This window comes from Octodon degus, unplaced genomic scaffold (assembly GCF_000260255.1).
Source record: "Octodon degus isolate 3935 unplaced genomic scaffold, OctDeg1.0 scaffold00031, whole genome shotgun sequence".
Classification (NCBI taxonomy): domain Eukaryota; kingdom Metazoa; phylum Chordata; class Mammalia; order Rodentia; family Octodontidae; genus Octodon; species Octodon degus.
The window spans coordinates 12,492,732-12,514,572 of NW_004524607.1; the positions used below are offsets into that span (position 1 = coordinate 12,492,732).

Consider the following 21,841-nt stretch of genomic DNA (forward strand, 5'->3'; position numbering starts at 1 on the left):
CAAAATAAACTATTTTTAAAAGGGCAAGGGTTATAGCTCAGTGGTATACCACTTGCCTACCAAGTGTAAAGCTCCCTGGGTTCAGTCTGCAGTACCACAAAGAGACAGTTGCAATCCAACATGGAGTCGAGAACCATGCTTCGCCAGTAACACAGGGTAAAGTATGTACATAGCTTAATGGCAGGAAGTACTTTCTCCTCATAGCCCTTAGCCAGCATCTACCCTACTCCGAACTCTGGAAGGCAGCAATCAGTGGGACATGGGCCAGAGCTACTGCAGTAACCTGGGAAAGACCACAGAAGCCACACTATAGGGCACAGGAGAAATGCCAAGGAGAAGGCTGATTCAAGGAACTAACTCTGGTTTCCGCCTTCATAGACAGCAGACACTCCATTACACAGATGGAGAGCAGGAAGACTCAGGTATTTTGCACATCACATGGGCAAAAGAGGGCGCTGTGACACCCAGGTGAGGGTGCTTGAGACTGGCCTTGTCTCTGCTGCTCAGGGAGGAGCTATAACCTGGAGAATACACCACACCTATCCTTTAAAGCAGGGATTCCCCAACCCCTGGGCCAGTTATGAGCTGGGTAAGTAGAAAAACTGTCTTCCATGAAACCAGTCCCTGGTATCAAAAATTGGGGACCGCTGCTCTAAAGGCTGACTTCTTGGACATATGGACCCCACTGTAGAATTCATCCTCAGAATTCAGGGTTCAAGGACCTTGGTATAGAAAGTACACTATACCTTTGTTTAAAACAGCAAAACACCAAAGAAGAAAAGCACTCAGCAATGGGCTTTAAAAGTACAGGACTGTCGTGCAATAGCACATAAACACATCCAAGATGACAGGGAGCGGCCCATCTGTGAAGATAGGCACCACTGCTAAGCCCACAGGACAAGACCACTCATGTGACAAGGCCACAGGGCAGTTTCTTAGGGACTACACAACACCACAGAGAAAGAAGCATGGTGGCCCTTGGTTCAGAGGCAGGACTTCTGAAAGTTAAGGTGGTCATGGGGGGTATTAAGCTCATCAGTGAATCCTGAACCATGGATTGAACCATTTCCCTCACAACACCCTTCCACCGTGCCATTTCTGCCTTGGAGCCAGCAGACTATGGACTGAATCCTCTAGAAGTGTGAGCCAACAGAAACCTCCTTTAAAGTGTGGTGTTAGGCACTATGTCCCAGTGATGGACAGTAATTACAAGTTACCTCATTTACAGAAAATTATGAAGCACCCACCAGCCACTCCCACAGGATACACTAGCACTTGCCTTTCACCCAGGGCAGCTGCATGGATTCACAGAGGAATCCCAGGTCCTGAAAGGTGGGCAGTGGTCTGTACCACCCATGCGCCTGCACTACCCAAGGCATAGGCAGCTCTCTGAAAGAGACTTCATTCAAAACTGACCCAAAAGAAAAAGACTGATTTAGTCTAATCTTTCAACCACAAACTGAGCTGCAGAGCAGGACGTGGAGAGGGTCCCCCTTCCTTGTGGCACTTGTGTTGGACACTGGGATTGCTGTACAGGTCAAAGCAGGTAAATGCAGAAAACGCCTCACTGTTTAAGGGGAGAAAGACACCGACAAGGCTCTTTTCCACTGATCGCTCATTCTCTTTCATAGTCAGAGTAAAATGAAGAGGATCACCCAGCAAAACGTTAAAGCTTTAATTCCAAATCACTTTTCATGCCCGTTTCATCTGACAGTGGCTTTGAAAGCAAAAGGCAATCTTTATCATTTGAGCTTTATAAAGTAAATTGATGTGATTATGTCCAACATAACCAGCTGCTTCTAAAATCCAATTTTCAAAGTGACATCAGCCCCCAAAATAAGAAACCCTTCCTTCTGGCTATTAATAAATTATTAAAATGCTATCTCTATGGAAGGATGAGCCTGCAGCTTGATAATCAACAGCAAACAGGCTGACTCCAGAAGCTCCTCACAGACCAGGCCATCCAGCCATGTCACTGCACATAGCCTCTCCCTGTGGCCCTGCTCACCTCAGGAGGCCAAACCATACAGCAGTCCCCATCGCAGGTGACTCAAGCATGAATCAGACTACCTGAAGCTTATCACACAATCCCACACTCTCTGTCAATAACTGCTCTGGGGCAGGCAAGCACACGGCCCTGTTTTAGGGAGGACCTTGTGGGGAGAGGGGAGGGAGTGTCCTAGAAAATATTTCTTTGTTTCAGATAGGAGGCTTCTCCATTCTGCCTGTGTACATGACATCCAAGCCTGGGCAGCACCATGAAGGCATGAGAGAAACCAGTCTGAGCAGTCAGCTGAGGGGCAAGACAACAAGAGGCCAGGTACCTAAAGAGAGTACAAACTTGTGTCTGTGTTCCTAGTAGAACCTTTAGAGTCTCCTGTGTGACAGAAGTACCTTTTGTCATCCATTATGAGCTCCTTTAGAGCATACCTAGTTTGTGCTAACAAGGTAGCCTAGAACTGGCCCCTGCAGAGCTCAGGATGGGGACTGGTAAGATCAGAGTCCACAGAGGGTAGGAACTCTCAGCCTCATTTCCTGGTCTAGGGGCTGAAGACTGGGTTATGAAAACTCTTGAACAAGATTTAAGAGCATGAGGCTGGTAAGATAGCTCAGTAGACTATGCTTAGGCAAGCTTAGGCAAGCTCAGGGCCCACGGTTCAATCCCTGGCATCACACGCTGTGCCAGCCCTGCCCCCAGGGTGGGCTGAGCCAACCAGAGTCCAGGTGTAGTGGTGTATGCCTATAATCCCTATGTTGGAGAGGCTGAAAGCAAGAGGATCAACACAAGTTTAAGCTGCATAGTGAGGCGCTGCAACAACCAAATACATTAAAAAAAAAAAATGATTCAAGAGCTTCGGGGGTGGAGATCACATGGAAGGCTGACAGGGGTCCACCTGGACACCCTCACTGCTGGTTGTCCTGTGCACCCTCCCATCCAGCTCCTCCTGAGTTAGAGTAAATCAGGAACCATACATCACCTGCCTAAGTCAGGATATCATCAAATCTGACAAGGGGTACATGGAATGCCCTGAATTTGGAGTTGGACTAAAGTCTGAGTATCCTGAGGATCTAATACTTGTCGCTGGCATCCAAGAGGGAGTGGATTTGTGGGACCAAGCCCTGGCACCTGCTCATTCCAGAGAGTGTCAGAATTAAATCCAACAGAATCCTTAGAAATGCAGAAGGTGTCAGAGCTGGAGAAGACAAGTTGGAAAAGATCCTACACATGCAGTGTCAGGAAGAAACCCTAACATCACACCCTGGAGAAGCCCTGCAGCTGCCCCTCTCAGAGAGGGAGGGGACACACTATTCAAGACAGCTGGTGAGATGCCTGTTACACATATCAAGGGCAACAGGAGGCTAAAAACTCTCTGTGGGCTTTCCATAAGGACATAGATAGATAGATAGATAGATAGATAGATAGATAGATAGATAGATAGACAGACAGACAGACAGACAGACAGACAGACAGACAGACAGACAGACAGACAGATAGATATCTGAGCTGCTATACTTGATGAAGTCCACAGGCTGCTGCAAAGACAGAAACACTCCAGATCCTGACGAGAACATTAGCCAGGAAGCCAATCACCAAGGACCCAGAGATGATTCAGCAGTGTCACAATTTCCACAGTGCCTAAGCTGAGTCTTACCACAACACAGCAGGAACACTGGGGAATGTCGCTTTCCAACCACCAGCTCCTACCATCTCGACCAAGGCAAACTCCATGGCTATTCCAAAGGGCATGGTTTGCACATGCTTGAGTGAGTCCCAAGAACTCCTCCACACACAGGCCTGGGAAGCAGGGCTTAGTGGAGAGTTCACAGGCCATACAGGATACTGTCCCAGAAGAGACAGGCAACTGTCAGGCCCTTTGGCTGGCATTTGTGAGAGCTGCTGGAAAGAGCTATGGAAGGAGGATACTCAGTCCCTCCCTCTTCCTAGGTCACAACAAGTTCTGCCACCTGCCGTAAGGCTCTCACAAGAGCTAAGTTCATCTTGGCACCATGCCTTTGAATCTCCAGAACCATAAGATAAAAAAAAAAAAAAAATACCTCTTTTCTTTAAAAAGTACTCAGCCTCAGATACTTTGCTATAGCAGTGAAAAGTAAATACTTTGTGTAATCCAGGAAGGTACCAGTCTGCCCCATCCTAACAACCCAGAGCAAGTGTGTGCCCGTAGGCACCCAGCCAGCCTACCTGCTGGTAATGACACTGTTCTTCTCCTTCAGGGCCAGCTCTCGCTGTTGCAGTTCAACAATGAATCTAGAAAGGTCTTCTGGGGTCCTAAGGAATAAAGAAGACATGCTCAGTTCCAGCTGTGTCAGAAGTGAACTTAACCCTGCACACACTATAGAGAGCCAGCACCCACACTCGCCTGATGACTAGGACAGAAGGGTCCATTTTGTGAGAACTTGCCACAGCCTGAGTCAGACCGCAGTCTGCCACCAGGCACATAACATGAGCTATTTGCTTTCAGAAGCCTTCACTTTATCCCACTAGTGAAAACAAGGATGACACACAACACACAGTGTTACTGTGCCAAGCAAATGATGTATACAAAACACCACCAAGGGCCCAGCACCATGAGCACACTTGGCGAGACTTAGCTTCTGTCCTCACTTCCCCAGCAGCATGTGCAGCTACACAGGGCAGAGCAGGAACACAATTCCCCACATACATGCCGCTTCCTAACATTGAAAACTACTCCACCAGCACTAAGCAGCTCTGTTCTCCACTGGTTCCATCCTTCAGTGAGGAACCTGAAACTGACAGGCACTGCACAGCTGTGTAAAGTCCAACCCATGCATGGACAGAGCAAGACCCAACGCAAGCCACATCTTGTCACCAGCACTGCAGCAGAGCATACCTCCAGGTTTTCTCGAGACTTCCCAGTGGACATTTCCAGACACAAGCGTGGGTGCAGGGCCTGAGGACGCACTGGCTTTCCTCACCACCCATCAGCACTGGAGCACAGGAATACACAGAAGAGAGGGGTGGGGCCATGTGTGTCAGCAGCTCACAGCTGCTACACATTCCTGGAACAGGTGACACAGACTCCTGAAGGCTGTGCTTCCAGCTGCTCCCTGCAAGCAGGCTGGCACAATGAGCTGCCAGGAACGCGTTGCTGGCCCCCACACCCCATTTGCTCTTGCACTCTTACTTTAGTGTGCAAGACACTATTCTAGAGGGAATATCAACTCTTGGATTTATCCCAAATCTCTCTCAGAGGGTACCTTCATGTCAGAGGTGAGATTAGTGGTGATGATTGGTGCCTTTATGTGTATCATAGGCACTTATTTTTAAAGTATATGGTTGTTCAGGGTCTCACTATGCAGTTTGGACTCATGGTGATCCACTTGTTTTCAGCTGCCCCAGTGCTGGGATTACAAGCATATGCCACCATACCCAGACTCTGTGGCCAGCTCAGCCTGCCCTGGGGATGGGGCTGGGACAGCATGTGGTGCCAGGGATCGAACCATGGCCCTAGGCTTGCCTAAGGTTGCCTAAGCAGGCACTTTAGTCCACTGAGCTATCTCGCCAACCCATGCTCACTTCTTTTAATGGCAATTCACATATTACATGTATAAAGCAGAAAGAAAATTAAGGAAAAAATATAAAAAGACAGTAAATTATCAGAGTGAATAATGCTGCCCATAACAAACAAGGAGCAGGGAGCTTGGTGAGGACAGGCACCCACCACACATGCTCGGGCACTGGTTGCAGGGCAAAGGACACATACAAAGGAGGAGCCCAAAGTCCAGCAGCCTGGCTCAATCCTGTAGGGAGAAGTGCGGAGCTCTAGTTCCCATTGCCCATCCTGCACTACGCATGGAAAGGAGAGCCCTCAAGAGCTGTGGGATCAGAGCAGATTAACGTGCAGCCACAGCCTCCTCCACATCTCCAACCAGAGACCAGAGGGCCACATCTTTCAAACGGCAGGAGAAGTGTTTGTTTTCCGGAAGCCTCCTGACCTGTGTGTGGCTAAAGCTACTCAGAGATGCTTACCCAGAGCACTCCAGGGATTAGCTAAGTGCTTGTAACTAGAAGGAGTCATGCCAAGTGCCATCACGGCCTAAAAATAACACCGACAGTCCATTCTGAAACTCACATTTCACTACTACAAAGTGAGAGGCATTCGGGGCCTTGGGAGCCTCCAACACAGAAATGACAGGAAAGTGACAGTTCCAACTGCAGCCCAAGCTGTGACAGCTGCTGTGGAAAACTCTGGCTTCAGCTGCAAAGGCTTTCACATTCTAACTGGGGGCTTTCAGGGAAAAAGGCTTTTTGTTCCATTTGCAGCTGAATTTTGACTCAAACTCAGCTGTGTGCAGAATAGTAGCGGGTTGTGGGGATCAAGCCCACCGATTTATTTCTGAGGCAAAGGCAGCTCCAGCCCAGCCACAGCTATTTTGAGGTTCTAATAGCAGATGCCATGGCTCTTGTCAACCCTAAGTGCCAGTTTCAAGAAGGCTGAAAGACACCAGATCTAGGGGATACTACTGTCTAAAATGAATGAGACGGTGACAGCCATAAAGCAGTTAACAAAGAGAAGCCTGGCACTCTCTTCCAGGGTGCTATTTGTTCCACAGAACAGGACTTCCAGGGCCTCCAACCCCAGTCCAATTCTTGTGGGGGCTGATATTCGGGCAGTCTGACTGGAAAGGGGATACAATCCAGAAAGATGGGCTTTTTAACTTTGCTGAAAGTATACTGAGACAGGAAGAGAAAACACAGGACAGAAAGGAGAGTGTCAGGCTCTCATAGGACACATCACAGGGCAGTCCAGACACTTCTGGTGCCAGCATACAGGTGTGTTGGGAGGGTGACACAGCCTGTGTACAGTGCCCAGGACAGGGAAGAAGTGGCTGCTGCCTTCCTGGAGAGAAGGGACTAAGTCCACATTGCACATAAACCTTACCTTTCAACCCCTGGCAGGGCTCCCTTGGAAGGCCAAGCCTGCTGTCCCCAACCCTGAGGCTACCAGGAGAAATGTCAGATTTTCCATGACCACCAGGCTTTGCAGGACTTGTGAGGGGCATAAAGCCATCTCACCATCAGGGCTCTGGCTGCTCTGGGACTTCCTGGCCACAGAGTAGGTAACGCAAGTATTAGTCTTTTGTTGCTTTTTGTTGTTATGACCAAAACCCCAACATGTACAACTTAAAGGAAGAGAGATTTATTTTGGCTCACAGTTTCAGAGGCTTCAATCCAGCTGGCTACAAGTATGAGGCAGAAAAACTGCTCACCTCAGGGCTGCCATGAAGCAGAGAAAAAAGGAAAGAGCCAGAGAAGGAGCAAGGGACCAAATATAGTTCCCTATGTCACACTCCCACAACATGCTTTATGAATCCCTTAGGCATCTCTCAAGCCAATCAAGTGGTGAATGCAGACTAACCATGACAACGCAGCTCACACATCTTCCAAGAAGCTGCCCATTTCCCTAATGCACAGACACGAGGTCATTCTTTGCCCAGGGAGCAGACACAGACTGCCTCTGGCACACAACCTGCCATACTTCTCCGAGGCCACACACGTCAGCGGCCCCACAGCAGCACATCACCAACAGGTCCCCACTAAGAGCCACTCTGTTTATAGTCAGTGATCATCACACAGACAGCCTCACAAGGACAGGATGAGAAGGCAGATGCTCAGGGCTGGGGAGATAGCTCAGCAGTCTGGGCATCTGCCTGGCAAGCACAAGGACCTAGGTTTGATCCCCAGCACCATATGCCATGCCAGCCCCTGGGCATGCGGAGTCAGCCACTGAAACTGGGTATGGTGGTACATGCCTGTAATCCCAGCACAGGGGAGGCTGAGATACGAGGATCACTATGATTCCAAGCTGCACAGGGAGACCTTGTACCAAATAAATAAATAAACAGTTTTTAAAAAAAAATTTTAAAAAAGCAAGATACTTTTCCAATTCACTACCTTGTAAAAGCCCTTGAGCACAGCCACATTCCTCCCACAGGTCCACTGTGTATCTTTTCCAGAATGCCCCCCCACATCTACTGGGGCTCCCCGCCTCACCCCTTTTAGGCTATGCTGTTTCAGGTGGACCTGCCCTGATTTCCTATTCAAATAGTACCCTCCTGCCGCCAGCCCTCACCCCTCAGCGCCTCTCCCGCACTCCTCCCCTTCACAGCATAGACTCTCACTCCTACAGACTACGTGCCACCCATTAACGTGGGCACTATCTTTCTCCATAATCACAATGAAAGCTCTATAAAGACTGCATACATTTTATATTTTATTCTGCTTTTCCCCCAGCACAATCATAGGCTTCAAAAAATGTAAGTCAAAAGAAGGAATAACCACGTTACCTCTCTAGAACACTATAAGCCAGCTGGGTCTGAGCTCAGTCCACTGAGTCACAAATTCTGTGTTCCTGGTGGCCTAAATTATAGTCCATTCATACAATGGAACCTGAACAAAATCAATGGAAAAAAAACATAGAATCTTTTTATATATTAATATTAGGGCTCCAAAAATGCATGCTAAATAAAAATACAAGAAGCAGAACAAGGGTATACTATGCCATTTGTATAAAAGAAAAACTGTACACCAGTACTGGCTTATATATGCATTAAAGACACCTAAAGGATAAGAAAGAAGTAACAATGGCTTCGGGGGGGGGGGGAGCAGCAGACGAACAGGCTTGGAGGATTTAGCTCTCTGGATACCTTTACAATTGTTAATTACTCTGTGCCAAAGAAATACAATAGCTCTTTAATAAAAACAATTTCTTAAAGATTGGCACTGTAACCCTACACTGGCAGTCAGGTACTATAGAAAAATTTAATAAAAAGAAAAATTATTCCCATGACAAATTAATGCACAAAATCTAGCTATAACATTTATAACAAAAAAGTCAAACCATTCCTAAATGATGTTCAGCTATGTATAACACAAATAATTTGCCTTGCAAATGTGGCAATAAACACTGGTGAAAGGATTCCTGTCTGAAATGAACAAGACTGCCAAATGATGATGATGCCAAAAGCTGGTTCAGAGGGGAGTCACACGATATGCGCCTCTCAAACTTTTCAACAAAAAAACAATAAAACTACATAATTATCTCTCAAACTGCAAACTTCTTCTTTAAACATAAGTCTACTAACTGGATTTAAGTTTAAAGGAGCTTCACTTTGTACTTTTTGCATAAATCACATGTACAACACATAATATGTGATTTTTACCTTTGTTTCCTTAAAGAGGACACCTCCAACCATCCTATACTTTACAACCTTCCTCTTAATACAGTCAATTTGCCTCATTTAACACCAATGTGTCAATGAGTTTCCTTTGAGTCTTTCTCAAGGAAATGCTTTGAGCATTTAACTTTTATTTTCTCGGAAATATCATTTTGTGGGCCAGGAAGATAGTTCAGTAGAATAAGCATTTGCCTGGCAAGCATGGGGTCCTGAGTTCAATCCCCAGTACCAAAAAAAAAAAAAAAAAAGAAAGAAATACCATTTTGTTACACATTTATTTTGCATCAGATTCTGTAACATTTAAATTATGTGACCACGTGAGCACAAGCAATTGGCACTGCAGCAGCAGGCTGAGGATGGAGCAAGCCCACTGGAACAACTCACCCAACACTGGGAGCTTGCTCTGGGATAGTGGGAAGGAGTGGACTGGGGAAGAAGAGTCCACCTCCTCAAGGTTCTTGTTTTTAACCTAAGGATGGATACCTACACATATGCTTTAAAGACACCATATACAAGACACTTCAAATTTCTAAAATATTAAGAATGACCTAGTAGTATAAGATACACAGTACTGCAGGATCTGTAAGAGCTTTCCAGAACAAGACTGGTATACTGGTCACATAGTCCTTCAACGCTGCCACCCTATTTCCCACAGAATGAGGCAAGTACCTCATGAGTTCAGAGGGCAGGGATACAGGCACAGGTTGCGGTCTCATTTCTAAAAGACAGGCTCTACAAACTGTCAGAAACACAAGGGCAGCCACAGAGATAGCATCTTAGATTTGAAAGTGGAGCAGATCAGTGCTCAAATTCTAATTTTACTCACTATTAACTACTTGACCTCAAACAAATCAGCTAACCTCTCCAAACCTCAACTGCCTCCTTAGAAAAAAGGAAAGGCATAAGAAAACTGAAAACAGAGGATCAACAACAGAAACTATAGTCTATAATATTACTATTGATTGCTGGCAGTACCCCAGGAGCTACCACTTAGACAACACTCAAAGCAAGCACAGCCACTATTCTCCAGCACAAACTCACTAGAACAAGACCTACAGAAAACAATTATTTGACCCATCAAGTGAACTGCTACATAACCACCATAAGTTTTCAGAAATGAGCATCTATCTGTTTTAAGCCACGTTCCAAAAAAGGTACGGGTGACACTGAACATCTCCATCCAGGCACTGTTGCAAAGCAGGCCCACCAGTGGAAAGAAAGCAGGCAAGAGGAACAGGCTCAGCAGGGCTGCCCTGCAGTCAGCCAGGCTCCAGTTCAGCTTCCTAGACTGTGAAACAGGGATAGTGCCACCCAACCTGACAAACCACTAATTAAGGACACTGAGCCATCACTGGACCTTTGTGATGATTCTCCCTGCTGCTGGACATCTCCAGCACCCAAATCCTTTGTCAACCATGTGGCCACTGAGAGGGGGGCAGGTTTACCAACTCCTGGATCAAACAAAATGATAAGGATGCCGGATGACAGAGCCAGAGTCTAAAGCCACAAACAGGCAGGTATGCCAGGTGGGTTGTAGGAAAGATGTAAAGCCCTTACTCAAGCCAAAAACCGCCCAACTCTTAGAAGACAAGTAAACAGAACACCTGATTCAAGAGCAGCAAGGTAGAGACTCAGTGTCTCTAAGGGGTCTCCACTCACTCCACACATCTAACCAAGCCCTACTCCAGGCCAGTCTGGCCCCAGGCAGGTCTTATGTAGGCCATACAGATAAAAAAAAGACATGTTGCCTTCCACCCTGGGCTTTACTATTTCTTGGGGCAGACAACACTACAACAGACCTAACAACAGCTGCAGTATGTCCCCAAGATGAACAGTTATGTGCACGTCAGGGGACAGATACAGAGTGATGTGAGGCAGCCACATCAGACAGGCTGGGCAGAAGGGTCTCTAAAGTGGCAACATCTGAGTATAAACCAAGTGAAATTAAGTAATGTGAATTTAGGGGGAAGAATTTACAGCAAGTTCCATGACAAGTAAAACCATGAAATTGGAGCTGCCAAGCCAACTTGCAGAATTCTACAACATCCAGAGTGATCAAAAACATTTATGGTGGGCTGGGGAGATAGCTCAGTAAAATAAGTGCTTGCCTGGCAAGTGCAAGGTCCTAAGTTCAATCCCTGGTTCTGCCAAAACACACACACACACACACACACACACACACACACACACACCCCTATGGTGCTTAGGCAGATACAGTGGACCGGTTCGATCCCCTGCCTGCCATGCCCTGCCTGCCATGCCAAGGCCCTGGCCCCGCCCCCAGCCCCACCCCCAGGGCATGCTGAGACAGCATGACAGTGTGTGCCTGTAATCCCAGCGTTTGGGAGGCTGAAAACAGGAGGATCACTATGAGTATGATCTGTATAGCTAGACCCTATAGACCCTGCCCTAAATACATTAACAAAAAAACACACCGATGGGGGCTGGTTCACCTGCCAAGATTTGCAGTATGCAAATGTACACACACTGCCCAGCTCAAGCAACACTGGAGCCATCACACAGCTCATAATAATGTGCTGGCCAAGAGTACCTGTCTCCACTACCTAGGTAGCTCAGAGAAGATGCTGCCTAGAAAAGAAAAGCCAGGCCACAGCCTTGGCCACTGCTGTGCCCACCTGGGACCCTAGGCTCCCACGTCCCACCTGTGCAGAGCAGGAGGAGTAGACCTTGCTCAGCAAGAGGCAATAAGATATAAACAGGGAGCTGGAGAAGAGCAAATCTGTCTCACAATGAACCACCAACAAGAAGCCATGGCACAAAAATATGGACTACACTTCAGCAGGACAGGAACAGGGCAGGAGAACACGAGCTCTGGTAAGTGGAAACTCCCATCCCTAAGAAGCTAATTAACAGACTTCTGGGTCCAGTCTGCTGGGGCAAAGGGTAAGAAGATACATGAGTCTGGGATCTCCAGGAAGATTTGCAATGACAGAGCTGCATAGCCTGCTACCTGATACAGCCATTGTTTGGTGGCTCTTCTGCTGAAGACCAGCTAGCTACCTGCCTTCAGCCTAATAAAGTCCCTGTCTCACTCAGCTATCCACATGGTGGCAACATGGCTTAACTGCTTCAGGGAAACAAGTTACATGGGTCCCCAGGCACATGTAAATAAAATGAAGAAATTTCAAATTTACAGTTGCTGCCTTCAAATTCTTTCTCCCAGCTCAGGCAGGATTAAAAGGACTTCAAAGCAGCCTGGGTTCCAATTAAGCCAGTGTGACCACCCCAGGGATGCTGGAATATTCCTCTGATTAACGAGAAGCGCTCTTTGAACTGTTTGTGCTTTTAAAAAAAGCTCTCAGAACTGCTCAAACAAATGCTGTAATTTCTCTCCCGCTTCCCTCACTCTTTGGAAAAGTTGATCCTCTGAATGCTTTAAACATTGAAAAAGCAGCTGGAAAATGGCTCCAAACACAACTTTGGTGAGCAGCTCAGCACTGGGGTAGACATGCAGAGCCTGGGAGTTACTGACCGCACATGGCAGGCAGGCTTCCAGGAGAGCACAGCCAGCCTAGGGCCATACCACCCATATCACCTCAAGTAGGAGCACAACCAGAGCAGTAGAGCTGAGAGGGGTCTGGACTGAACACTGCCTCCTTGCCTGCACCATCTTCCCCAATGAGAGAACCAGGAAAAATTGCCTATAGGCCAACAGAAGCTGGCCCCAGAGAATACCTACCTGGACTGCAAGCTCTTTAAAAAGCACTTGTCTAGACACCACCAGGGATGCCAGCATTGGGGGAACAGGCAGACGCCTCTCTTCACAACAGAAACAATCACAGCTCACAGGGTGGAGGGCCCAGGTAAGCTCACAATATAAAACCGCCCACTGTGGACCCCAACATCCAAGGCCAAGACCACGGAGGATAAGACAGATGGCTGACACAGTGGTATCTCACCCAGGGCAACAGGTATGCTGCTGTAAGCAGGCCTGGAAGCCAGTTGGGAGAAATCGACTGACATTGTAATGTCAGGGATCCAGGTTATCATTCCTGATTGCTCCATGCTTGACCAGGACTTCTACCATCAAACATTAGAAAGACTCTCCTATAATAAATTTAGCAGTTCCAGACACACCTGCCCTACCTACAAGGATTCTTCCAGTGGAGAAGCAACAGACTATAGAGAAAAGAACACTGAATTAAAAATCAAGTAAGTCTGTCTTCTAGGGAAACAATCAAAGGCAATGTGTGAACAAAGGACTTAGTGGATACAGAAACTCAGAGAGGAGCCATCATTAGTGAAATGCTCTCTTTGAACTCACTGAGCAACAAAAGGGGAGAAAAGGGAAAGAAGAGCCAAGTACACAGAGACCTGGGTTATGGCCCCAGGCTCATCCCGGGCTTGCTGTGTGGCCCTGGGCTAGCTAGTTACCAGACCTTTTGGAACATTGGTTTAATCATCCTTTAAGTAAGAGGAACTGACTAGGAAGCCTCATTCTGATTTGCAATTCTCTTTTCAAACACAAAAACAGCCTAAGGATCTGTTTCCCCTAGGTATGTGAATAATATGCAAGAACAAAACTTGGGTGAAGACACTAAGTAAGACTCTAGGCAGAGTGTGTAGTGTGGGCAAAGTCCTTGAGGCAGAACCCTGCAAGGGAAACTAAGAAGGCAGAGCAGGACCATCAGCCTGCAGTGGGAAGAGGCAGACTGCACAGGACAGCCCTGGAGCCATGGGGAAGACACTGAATTTTATTCTAGTGTGACAAAGAACTTTGTTTGCTTTGTATGTATGTATGTATGTATGTATGTATGTATGTACTCATTAACCTCTGCACCTAGTTATAGCCACAGCCCTTTCTTGTCTCTTTATTTTGACACAGGGGCCCATGAGGTTGCCAGGGCTGGGCCTGAACATGTGATTCTCCTGCCTTAGCTCCCCCAGGGTGCTACACTTACAGGGATATGGTTCATACAGTGAGCTTCAGGGTGGATACCACAGACATGGGGCTGCTTTGATCTACAGACAAACTCTAAGCTATGCTCTTAAGGGGCTGCACAACTAGGTTCACACTGTGATGTTTACAGCAAGAGTAGACACACCTTAAAATACCCTGTGGCAGTGAAGGAGGCCAGCTGAGGCAAGCAAAGTCCAAGCAGCTGCAAGGACAGAGGAACACTTCACCTGGTGACTGACTGGGGTCAGCAGAGCCTCATATCTACCACTTCATCCCAGAACCCCAGAGATCCCTAAGTGCTGAGTGCAGGGTAGGCTGGAAAATACAGAGCAGGGGCAAGAGTAACAAGGTGGGCATTGCTCAGAAAGGGAACATGAGTGTAGCAGAGATGGCTAGAAGAAGCAGGGCCTGGGAAGACCGAGGGACAGAATCAACAATCCCCAGCAAGACCTGGAGGCTGGGGGTAAGAGGCAACAAGCAATATGCTTGGGATGCTAGCAGCAGCAGCACAGGCAACAGAGACTGAACAACTTCTGAGGTCACATCAAAACATGGAGAGCCTGGCAAGACAGGATCAGCAGCATCTCCAAGGGCCTAATGTCACACAATACTACATTTTGGGGGACTCCAGCTGAAGAACATGGTATAGAAAGATTTGAGGAGAAAACTCTGAGAACCCCAATACTAATTTAAAGAGAAACAGCAACCAGAACACTTACTGAGCATCTTGGGGTCAGGACGGGCCTTGACCCCACTTTATAGGGAAAAACATCTGGGACAGATGAGGTTCAACATCTTGCCTGAGTTTTCCCAGCTGAGAGGCAGCCGCCTGTTCATAGAAAGCCAAAGGACACTGCTTCCTAGGCTGCCAGAGAAAAAGTACAAACCTGCGCACACTGCGTGCTTACAGCCCACACCTCCCCACAACACACCCTGGTTTCCAGAAGGAGACACCTACATCATCCCTTTGCCACATGTGGAGGAAGAAAGGTACCAAACTGAGTGAACAGTCACTGGATTCACTCGACCTAGGCTCTGGAGGGTCTCAATGAAGGTGCAGCCCTACCCCGTCAGGCTTTGGGGCTCTAGCCCAAGGGACCATGCAGCATACGAGAAGTGGCAAACAGACCAATCCAAACCTGGGCTACACTGAAGCCATTTCCTGCATCGGTGATGAAAGCAGGTACAGTGACACAGTCTCACACAAGCAGGCCCTGAGATGCCAAGTGGGGTCCCAATGTAAAAGGCAGACAAAAGTAGGCAGGCAGGGCCAGGGAGATGGCTCAGTAGGACAATCGCTTGACTGGCAAATGCAAGGATCTGAGTTCAATCCCCGGTTCCAAAAAAAAAAAAAAAAGTGGGCAGGGCTTCTACAGGACACAGAAGGCCATCTCCTCCCCTTCTGCAGACACCTTCCAGGCACAAAGGGTCCAACATTCGACCATTCAATCCTTACTGGTACTGGGGAGTCAGGGCTGTGCTCCCAGATAACAGCAGAAGCATCACAAAGAAAAGGGTGAGAAAAGAATTTTTAAAGATTTTATGAAAGGGTGGAGAAGGGAAAGACCACCAAGGCTTTTTGGCCCAACAACCCTGTCCCTAAGCACACCACTTAAATGATGCCAGCTTGCTTCTGTTAATACAAACTGTTCTCTTTAAGCCCTGACAGGGGCTTCACCTGAAAGCCACAGCTCTGCCAGCCCCACCCCATAACCCATGTATTACCCACAAGCTATCCTTTCCTCCCATTTGTAACAGCACTTCTACCAAAGTGACATCAAGATAAGAGTTGGCTTACAAGAAGGGCTGCAGAAATGGCTGAGCAGAATAAGTGCTTGCCTGGCAAGTGCAAGGTCCTGAGTTCAATCCCTGGTACCGCAAAAAAAAAAAAAAAGTGTTGGCTTACAAGGGATCTGCACAGACAATGACACCTTCTGTACCTCTCTGCTTATCTCCTGCACCAGATCCCTTATGCAGCAACAAACAGATGTGCCAGTAGGCTGCAGGCTTCCAGTCCATGTGCCCACAGAGCCAGGCCTGCTAGGGCCTCCTCCTTTCACCCTGCACTGCAGCCTTTCGGGGGTGTCACCTACAATGTTCTAGGACAAGGTTCTTGCACCCCGATGCACCATCAATTCTTATCCCACTCACCCAAGGCCACCTGACAGTCATGATTATTACCCCCTTTCCTGCACTGCTTTGTCTGTCTTCTGCAAAGCTAATGAGAGGCTGCTGATTTGCCAGTTCTACCCTGTGCTTCTTAAACTGCCAAACCTCATCCAAAATTGTCCAAAACAGATGGGCAAAACTCAGACACAAAACTTTTGTGTTGCTGTATCAGAGTCCTGCAAGTGCTTACTGGAGGCATGGGTGACAACACAGAGCAAGAGTCAAAGCTTCAGTTACTGTCTGTCGCTGGGCCACATTATTCAGACAAACATCTGAATCGAGCATCTTCTAGGCCAGTTTCACGTATAGATGCACTTACCTGTGATGTTCTGTAGAAACAGAAATGTCTAATGCTATTCAGACTTGGTAAATCTCTTCACCTAACAGCCTTCAGTGCATTACTGGACTATTCTGTCTCAGTATTATGTGTTGTACCTCACGATTGCTTTCTCTATAAAAATTACATTCGCCCACTTTGATGAATAAGATGTGACTACTCTGAAAAAGGCTTAATCATTATCCTTAGTGATATTATGTCTAATTTTTTAATTGCCTTTTTATCTTTGTTTTGGATACCACAGAAACAGCCCAATTTCCTTGTCACTTGTATTATTCTTGTGAAACCACATGAGACACCTTACATTTGCAAATTACCAGGAATAAACTCCCCACTGACAGCAAATCTGTGTCATCCCTGGACAGTTCTGCTTCACTGTGATACAGCTGGCCTGGACACTCAGTGGAAAGGGCCAGCTAGTGTGCACCTTACACAGCAAGGGTACTATCATGGTTTATATCTATATGTTCCTCAAAAGCCTCAAGAGCTCATAGATGGAGCTTTTGGGGAAGGAAGTAATTGAATCTTGGGGGTGCAGTTACAGCAAAATGTGATGTGGGACATGAAGCTTGGCTGGGCAAAGTGAGTCACGGGAGCAGGACCAGGAAGGGTCTCCTTCCTTTCTCCTTTGATCATGCTGTTTCCACTGCTGTGCCACCCTGCCTTGGAGTCAGCTGACTGTGGACTAAAACCTCTACAAACTGTGAACCAAAATAAGCCTTTCCTCCTTTGAGCTGTGGGTGTTGGGTGCTGTGTCTCAGCAATGAGAAAGTAAGTAGGGCACACAGGGAGGCTCAGGGAAAGGACCTAGCCAACCTCTAACTAGTGACGCTACTCATACACCTCAGTGGTGACATCAGCTAGACCACATCTAGACATCACACAGCAGATCAAGTGAGTCAGGATGTCCAAATTCCTTTTAGCCAAGAAGCACATGGTTTCACGAGACCATTAACCCAAGATGTAACAGTGTAAGAACTAATTACACAGAAGTGAAAGAACTAAAGAGGGAAATGTTATTGAGGTCATTGATGGGTGCTGGCTTTATGCTCTATTTTCTGGATACATAAGGAAGCAAAAAAGCTTTCTTCTCAGGCTTCTTAAGCAATGACAACTTAGTGTACTTTGAGAAAAATGAAATGGGACATTTTTTAACATTATCTGACCCTCACTGACATCCCAAAATCCAAGAACCCTTCTGAGTCTGCCTGCTTTTCATGGCAGCACAGCTATCTGCACAGGCTGGACAAGAATCCCTCATTCCTGTCAACAACATATAACTGGGCAAAGTATGTAGCCACTGCCTCACCTCAAGTGTCATTTGAGAACAGTGCTTATTCAGGAAAGCATAACAGCCCACTTTTAAGGGTCAAAGACTGCTGTATTTATGCAGGCAATGTCAACAACTTCCTAGGAAAAACAGCCTGGTACTGGGCTTCCAGAGATCAGCCTTACACATTACTAGTAAGCCACTTCCTCAAATACCAGAAACTTTTACATGTTTGAGGAACACCACGGAAAGCATAATTCACCCAAGTCTACTGCTGTGGCACACAAATGTGGCAGGGACTTTACTAGGCTTGAATACCAGGCCTTGAAAGAACAAACAATGGTAGTTTCATGAACGTTTCTACAGATCAACTTGATCACAACTGCACTAGGATATTGTCAAGCCAAAGAAAAGACTTATGGACTGGGACACGTGGCTCAGTGGTACAGCACGTGATCGTATGTGAGTGTGTGAGGTCCTGGGTGAAATCTTCAGCACTGCAAAAGAAAAATGAGGGCCCGGGGAGATGGCTCAGTAGAATAAGCGCTTGCCTGGCAAGTGCAAGGGCCTGAGTTCAATCCCCGATTCCACCAAAAAAGAAAAAGAAAAAAAGAAACAGGAAGACAAGGAAAAAGGGAGGAAGGGTGAACTAAAAGGTAAAGTAATGCTTTTAATGCACCCACATAAATAACAGGGCTAGTCTTACTTTTTCATTGAAGTTGTTAAAATCACAAAGAGAAAGACAAAACAAATGTAAATGGAGGGTACAGATGATTTTGTGTCTTGTCCAGCTTACACATTAAGGTTATTTCCAACTTTCCTCTCCTTTAAGCCATTTTATGACTTGGTAATTTGAAAAAAAACTGACATCAATGTAAATGACTGGTAAATGATACAAAAACACAAATTCTAGCCTTTAAGATGCACCTACTATAGTTCTATGCATACAGACTACTTTCCACAATTCAGCACCTACTTGTTAATTAATTTCAACATTCCCTATCTAATTAGAAAAGTAGTACTTGCAATTCTCCTTTCCACAATTAGCAAGTTCAAAATAGTTGACGCCTATAAACAAATAATCTATTATACCACTATATTTAAAAATAAAAAAGCTGAGCATAGTGGCCCATGCCTACAATTCCAGCACTTTGGAAGCTGAGGCAGGAGAACTGCCATGAGTTCAAGGCTAGTTTGGGCAACATAGTGAGTTCCAAGACAACCTGAACTGCATAACAAGACACTGTCTCAAAAAAAAAAAAAAAAAAAAAAAAAGAAAGAAAGAAAGAAAGAAAGAAAGAAAGAAAGAAAAGAAAAACTGCCAAGCAAAGTAAAATGAAGAGATGTATTATGTTTATGAATTGGAGGGCCGGGAATATAGCTCAGGAGCATAAGTGCTTGCCTGGCAAGTGCAAGGTCCTGAGTTCAATCCCCAGGACTGAAATAAATAAATAAATAAATAAATAAGACACTGACACAGGTTCTACAATCTGAGGTACAGGATCCCAGGATAAATCCTGAGGGAATTTCACTGACCTTATCAGACCCTTTTTAGAATATTTTGCTGAGTTTGCACACCTATAATATTCAAATAACGGAACTTAACAAAAAAAGGGTATACAGATGAATGTCCATTTTGTATCTGTGTATTCAAAGTGGTTAGGACAGATATATAGTTACATTCTCTTAATGAATAGAATGATTTGTTCTAATGGTGTTTGTAAATAGGATATCAAGTCCACATCTTGTACAGCAATTAACCACTAAGAAGAATGTAGACAGTGTGTTAATTATTGAAACTGTCCTACCGATTTGATTTGAAACTATCTCATTGCTATTTGTTTATCAATAAAATTATGGCAAAAAATGAATTGGAAAGGTCACAATTAAAGGGTAAACTCTCTCCAAAATGACCTATAAATTCAATGCAAAACCAACAAAAATCCTAGTTGTTTCGTAGATATTGATGACCTATTTCCAAAATGTGCAGAGAAAAGCTAAAGAATCTTTAACAACTGAACCACCATACAACAACCAACTTAAGAGATTTGCACTTCCAGATTTCAAGACCTGGTCTAAGGTTATAGCACCCAACCCAGTGTAGGACTCACATGAGGACATGGGTATATCAATGGAATAATACGGATTCCAAGTCAGGCATGGTGGCACACACTTGTAATCCCAGCATTTGGGAGGTTAAGGCAGGAGGACTGTTGCAGGTTCAGGACCAGACTGGGGTATATAGGAAGTTCAGGATCAGCCTGAGCTATATAGCAAGACTCTGTTTCAAAAAATAAAAACAAAACAAAACAAAAACCATTTAAGAAATTAAAATATCTCTAACCACAACAACTGCTACACTGACTTGGGGATGAGAAATGTTGATTTTTAAATATCAATTTTGACTCCTCCAACTCTGTTGAAACTGCTTACTAGACTTAAGCATGTATGTATTCAGATTTTTCTATGTATAAAATTATCATTTACTCTTCTTCCTTTCCAGCCCTGACATCTTCCAGTGCCTTCACCTGCACAAAGGCCTTGGACAGCACCTCCAATACCTGTGAAACTGACTTGCCAAGGAAGTGTCTCCTCTCTTCTCTTTTCTCCACTGTTTTCTTTCCATTCATCATACTGAATAATCTTGACTGACCTACCTTCAAGTCTGCTGCTTCCTTCCTCTGCTGCTCAAAGCTGCTGCTGAGCTTATCTAGTAAATTTCCATTTCAGGGAGTATGCTTCTTTCTCAACTATAGAATCCTATTTGGTTCCTTTTTATAATTTCTTTTTATTCTTATTATGTTCTTATTGACTATTTTTCTTCCTGTGTGAGTTCTACTTTTCTGGTCTCTGAGATGGCTTGTAGTTTTTGTGGCAGTTCTGGAAATCAAATTCTCTACCCTCCCCAGGGTGTTAGCCAGCCTGTGCTAGCTGTACTTGTTTTCTACTGCCTGGCTTTCCTGAACTAACTCTGTAATGTCTGTATCTTTGTCAGGTGTCACCACTGAAGTCTCCTTCAGTTTAGCTATAGAATATAAGTTAAAACCACAGTGAGACATATGACTTTGTACCACTACTGTGGCTATCATCAAAAGCAAACAGCAGGCATTAGTGGAAATGTAGGGAAGGGGGAACCCTCACACACAGCTGGCAGGAAGGTAAAGTGGTAAGCCACTGTGGAAAACAGTTTGGTGACTCCTAACAGTGTTAAAAACACATCACACAGTAACTCTTTTCCTAGGGATATGCTCCTGAGAGCTGAAAACATGCTCAGACAAAAACATACATGTGATTGTTCATAGCAGCACCAATCAGAATAGCCAAAAAGTGGTAACAACCAAACACCTACCAACTGATGTCTATAAAAACCAAGCATGGAGTGTCACTTAGTCATAAAAAGGAGGAACGAAGAATGAGGGACTGATCTACCCTACAGTGGGATAAACTCTGAAAATACCATGCTGAGTAAAAGGAGCCAGTCACAAAAGCTATCTACCATATGACTCCACCGGTACACAATGTTTGGGTCAGGCAAGTCCACAGAAACAGAAAATGGCCAGAGGCTGATGGAAAGGATCTTATTTTGGGGAGTACAAAAGGGTTCTGGAATCAGACAGCCACTACAGTTGTATAATCTTATGAATATACTAAAAACCCCCAAATTACACATTTCTAAACTTCCTGTTTTGTGGTATATACACTATATCTCAGTAATTTAAAAACTAAGAAAACAAAAAGACTAGTGGGTATCAAGACATATGCTTAATAAAAGAACTTGTAACCAGAATAAAGATTTCATAAAAATCAGTAACAAAAACAACACAATGAAACTTATAAAGGACTTAAACCAAACACTTCCCAAAGAACATACACACATAGCCAAGACACAGGATAGCAACAGTGGAATTAGAAACTAAGAAAACGT

At 45.5% G+C, this 21,841-nt stretch overlaps 1 protein-coding gene across 5 annotated transcripts in view; it reads right to left on the reverse strand.

Annotated features, from left to right (window-relative positions):
- Window positions 1–21,841, reverse strand: part of Mad1l1 (mitotic arrest deficient 1 like 1) — a 356,419-nt gene that overhangs the window by 279,408 nt on the left and 55,170 nt on the right. For 4 of the 5 annotated variants that reach the window (XM_023713536.1, XM_023713535.1, XM_004629681.2 and 1 more), the window contains exon 10: window positions 4,202–4,288. The exons of the other annotated variant lie outside the window; for it this stretch is intronic. In XM_023713536.1, coding sequence (XP_023569304.1) covers window positions 4,202–4,288 — 87 coding nt within the window. The remainder of the gene's footprint in view (window positions 1–4,201; window positions 4,289–21,841) is intronic. 5 annotated transcript variants of the gene reach the window in all.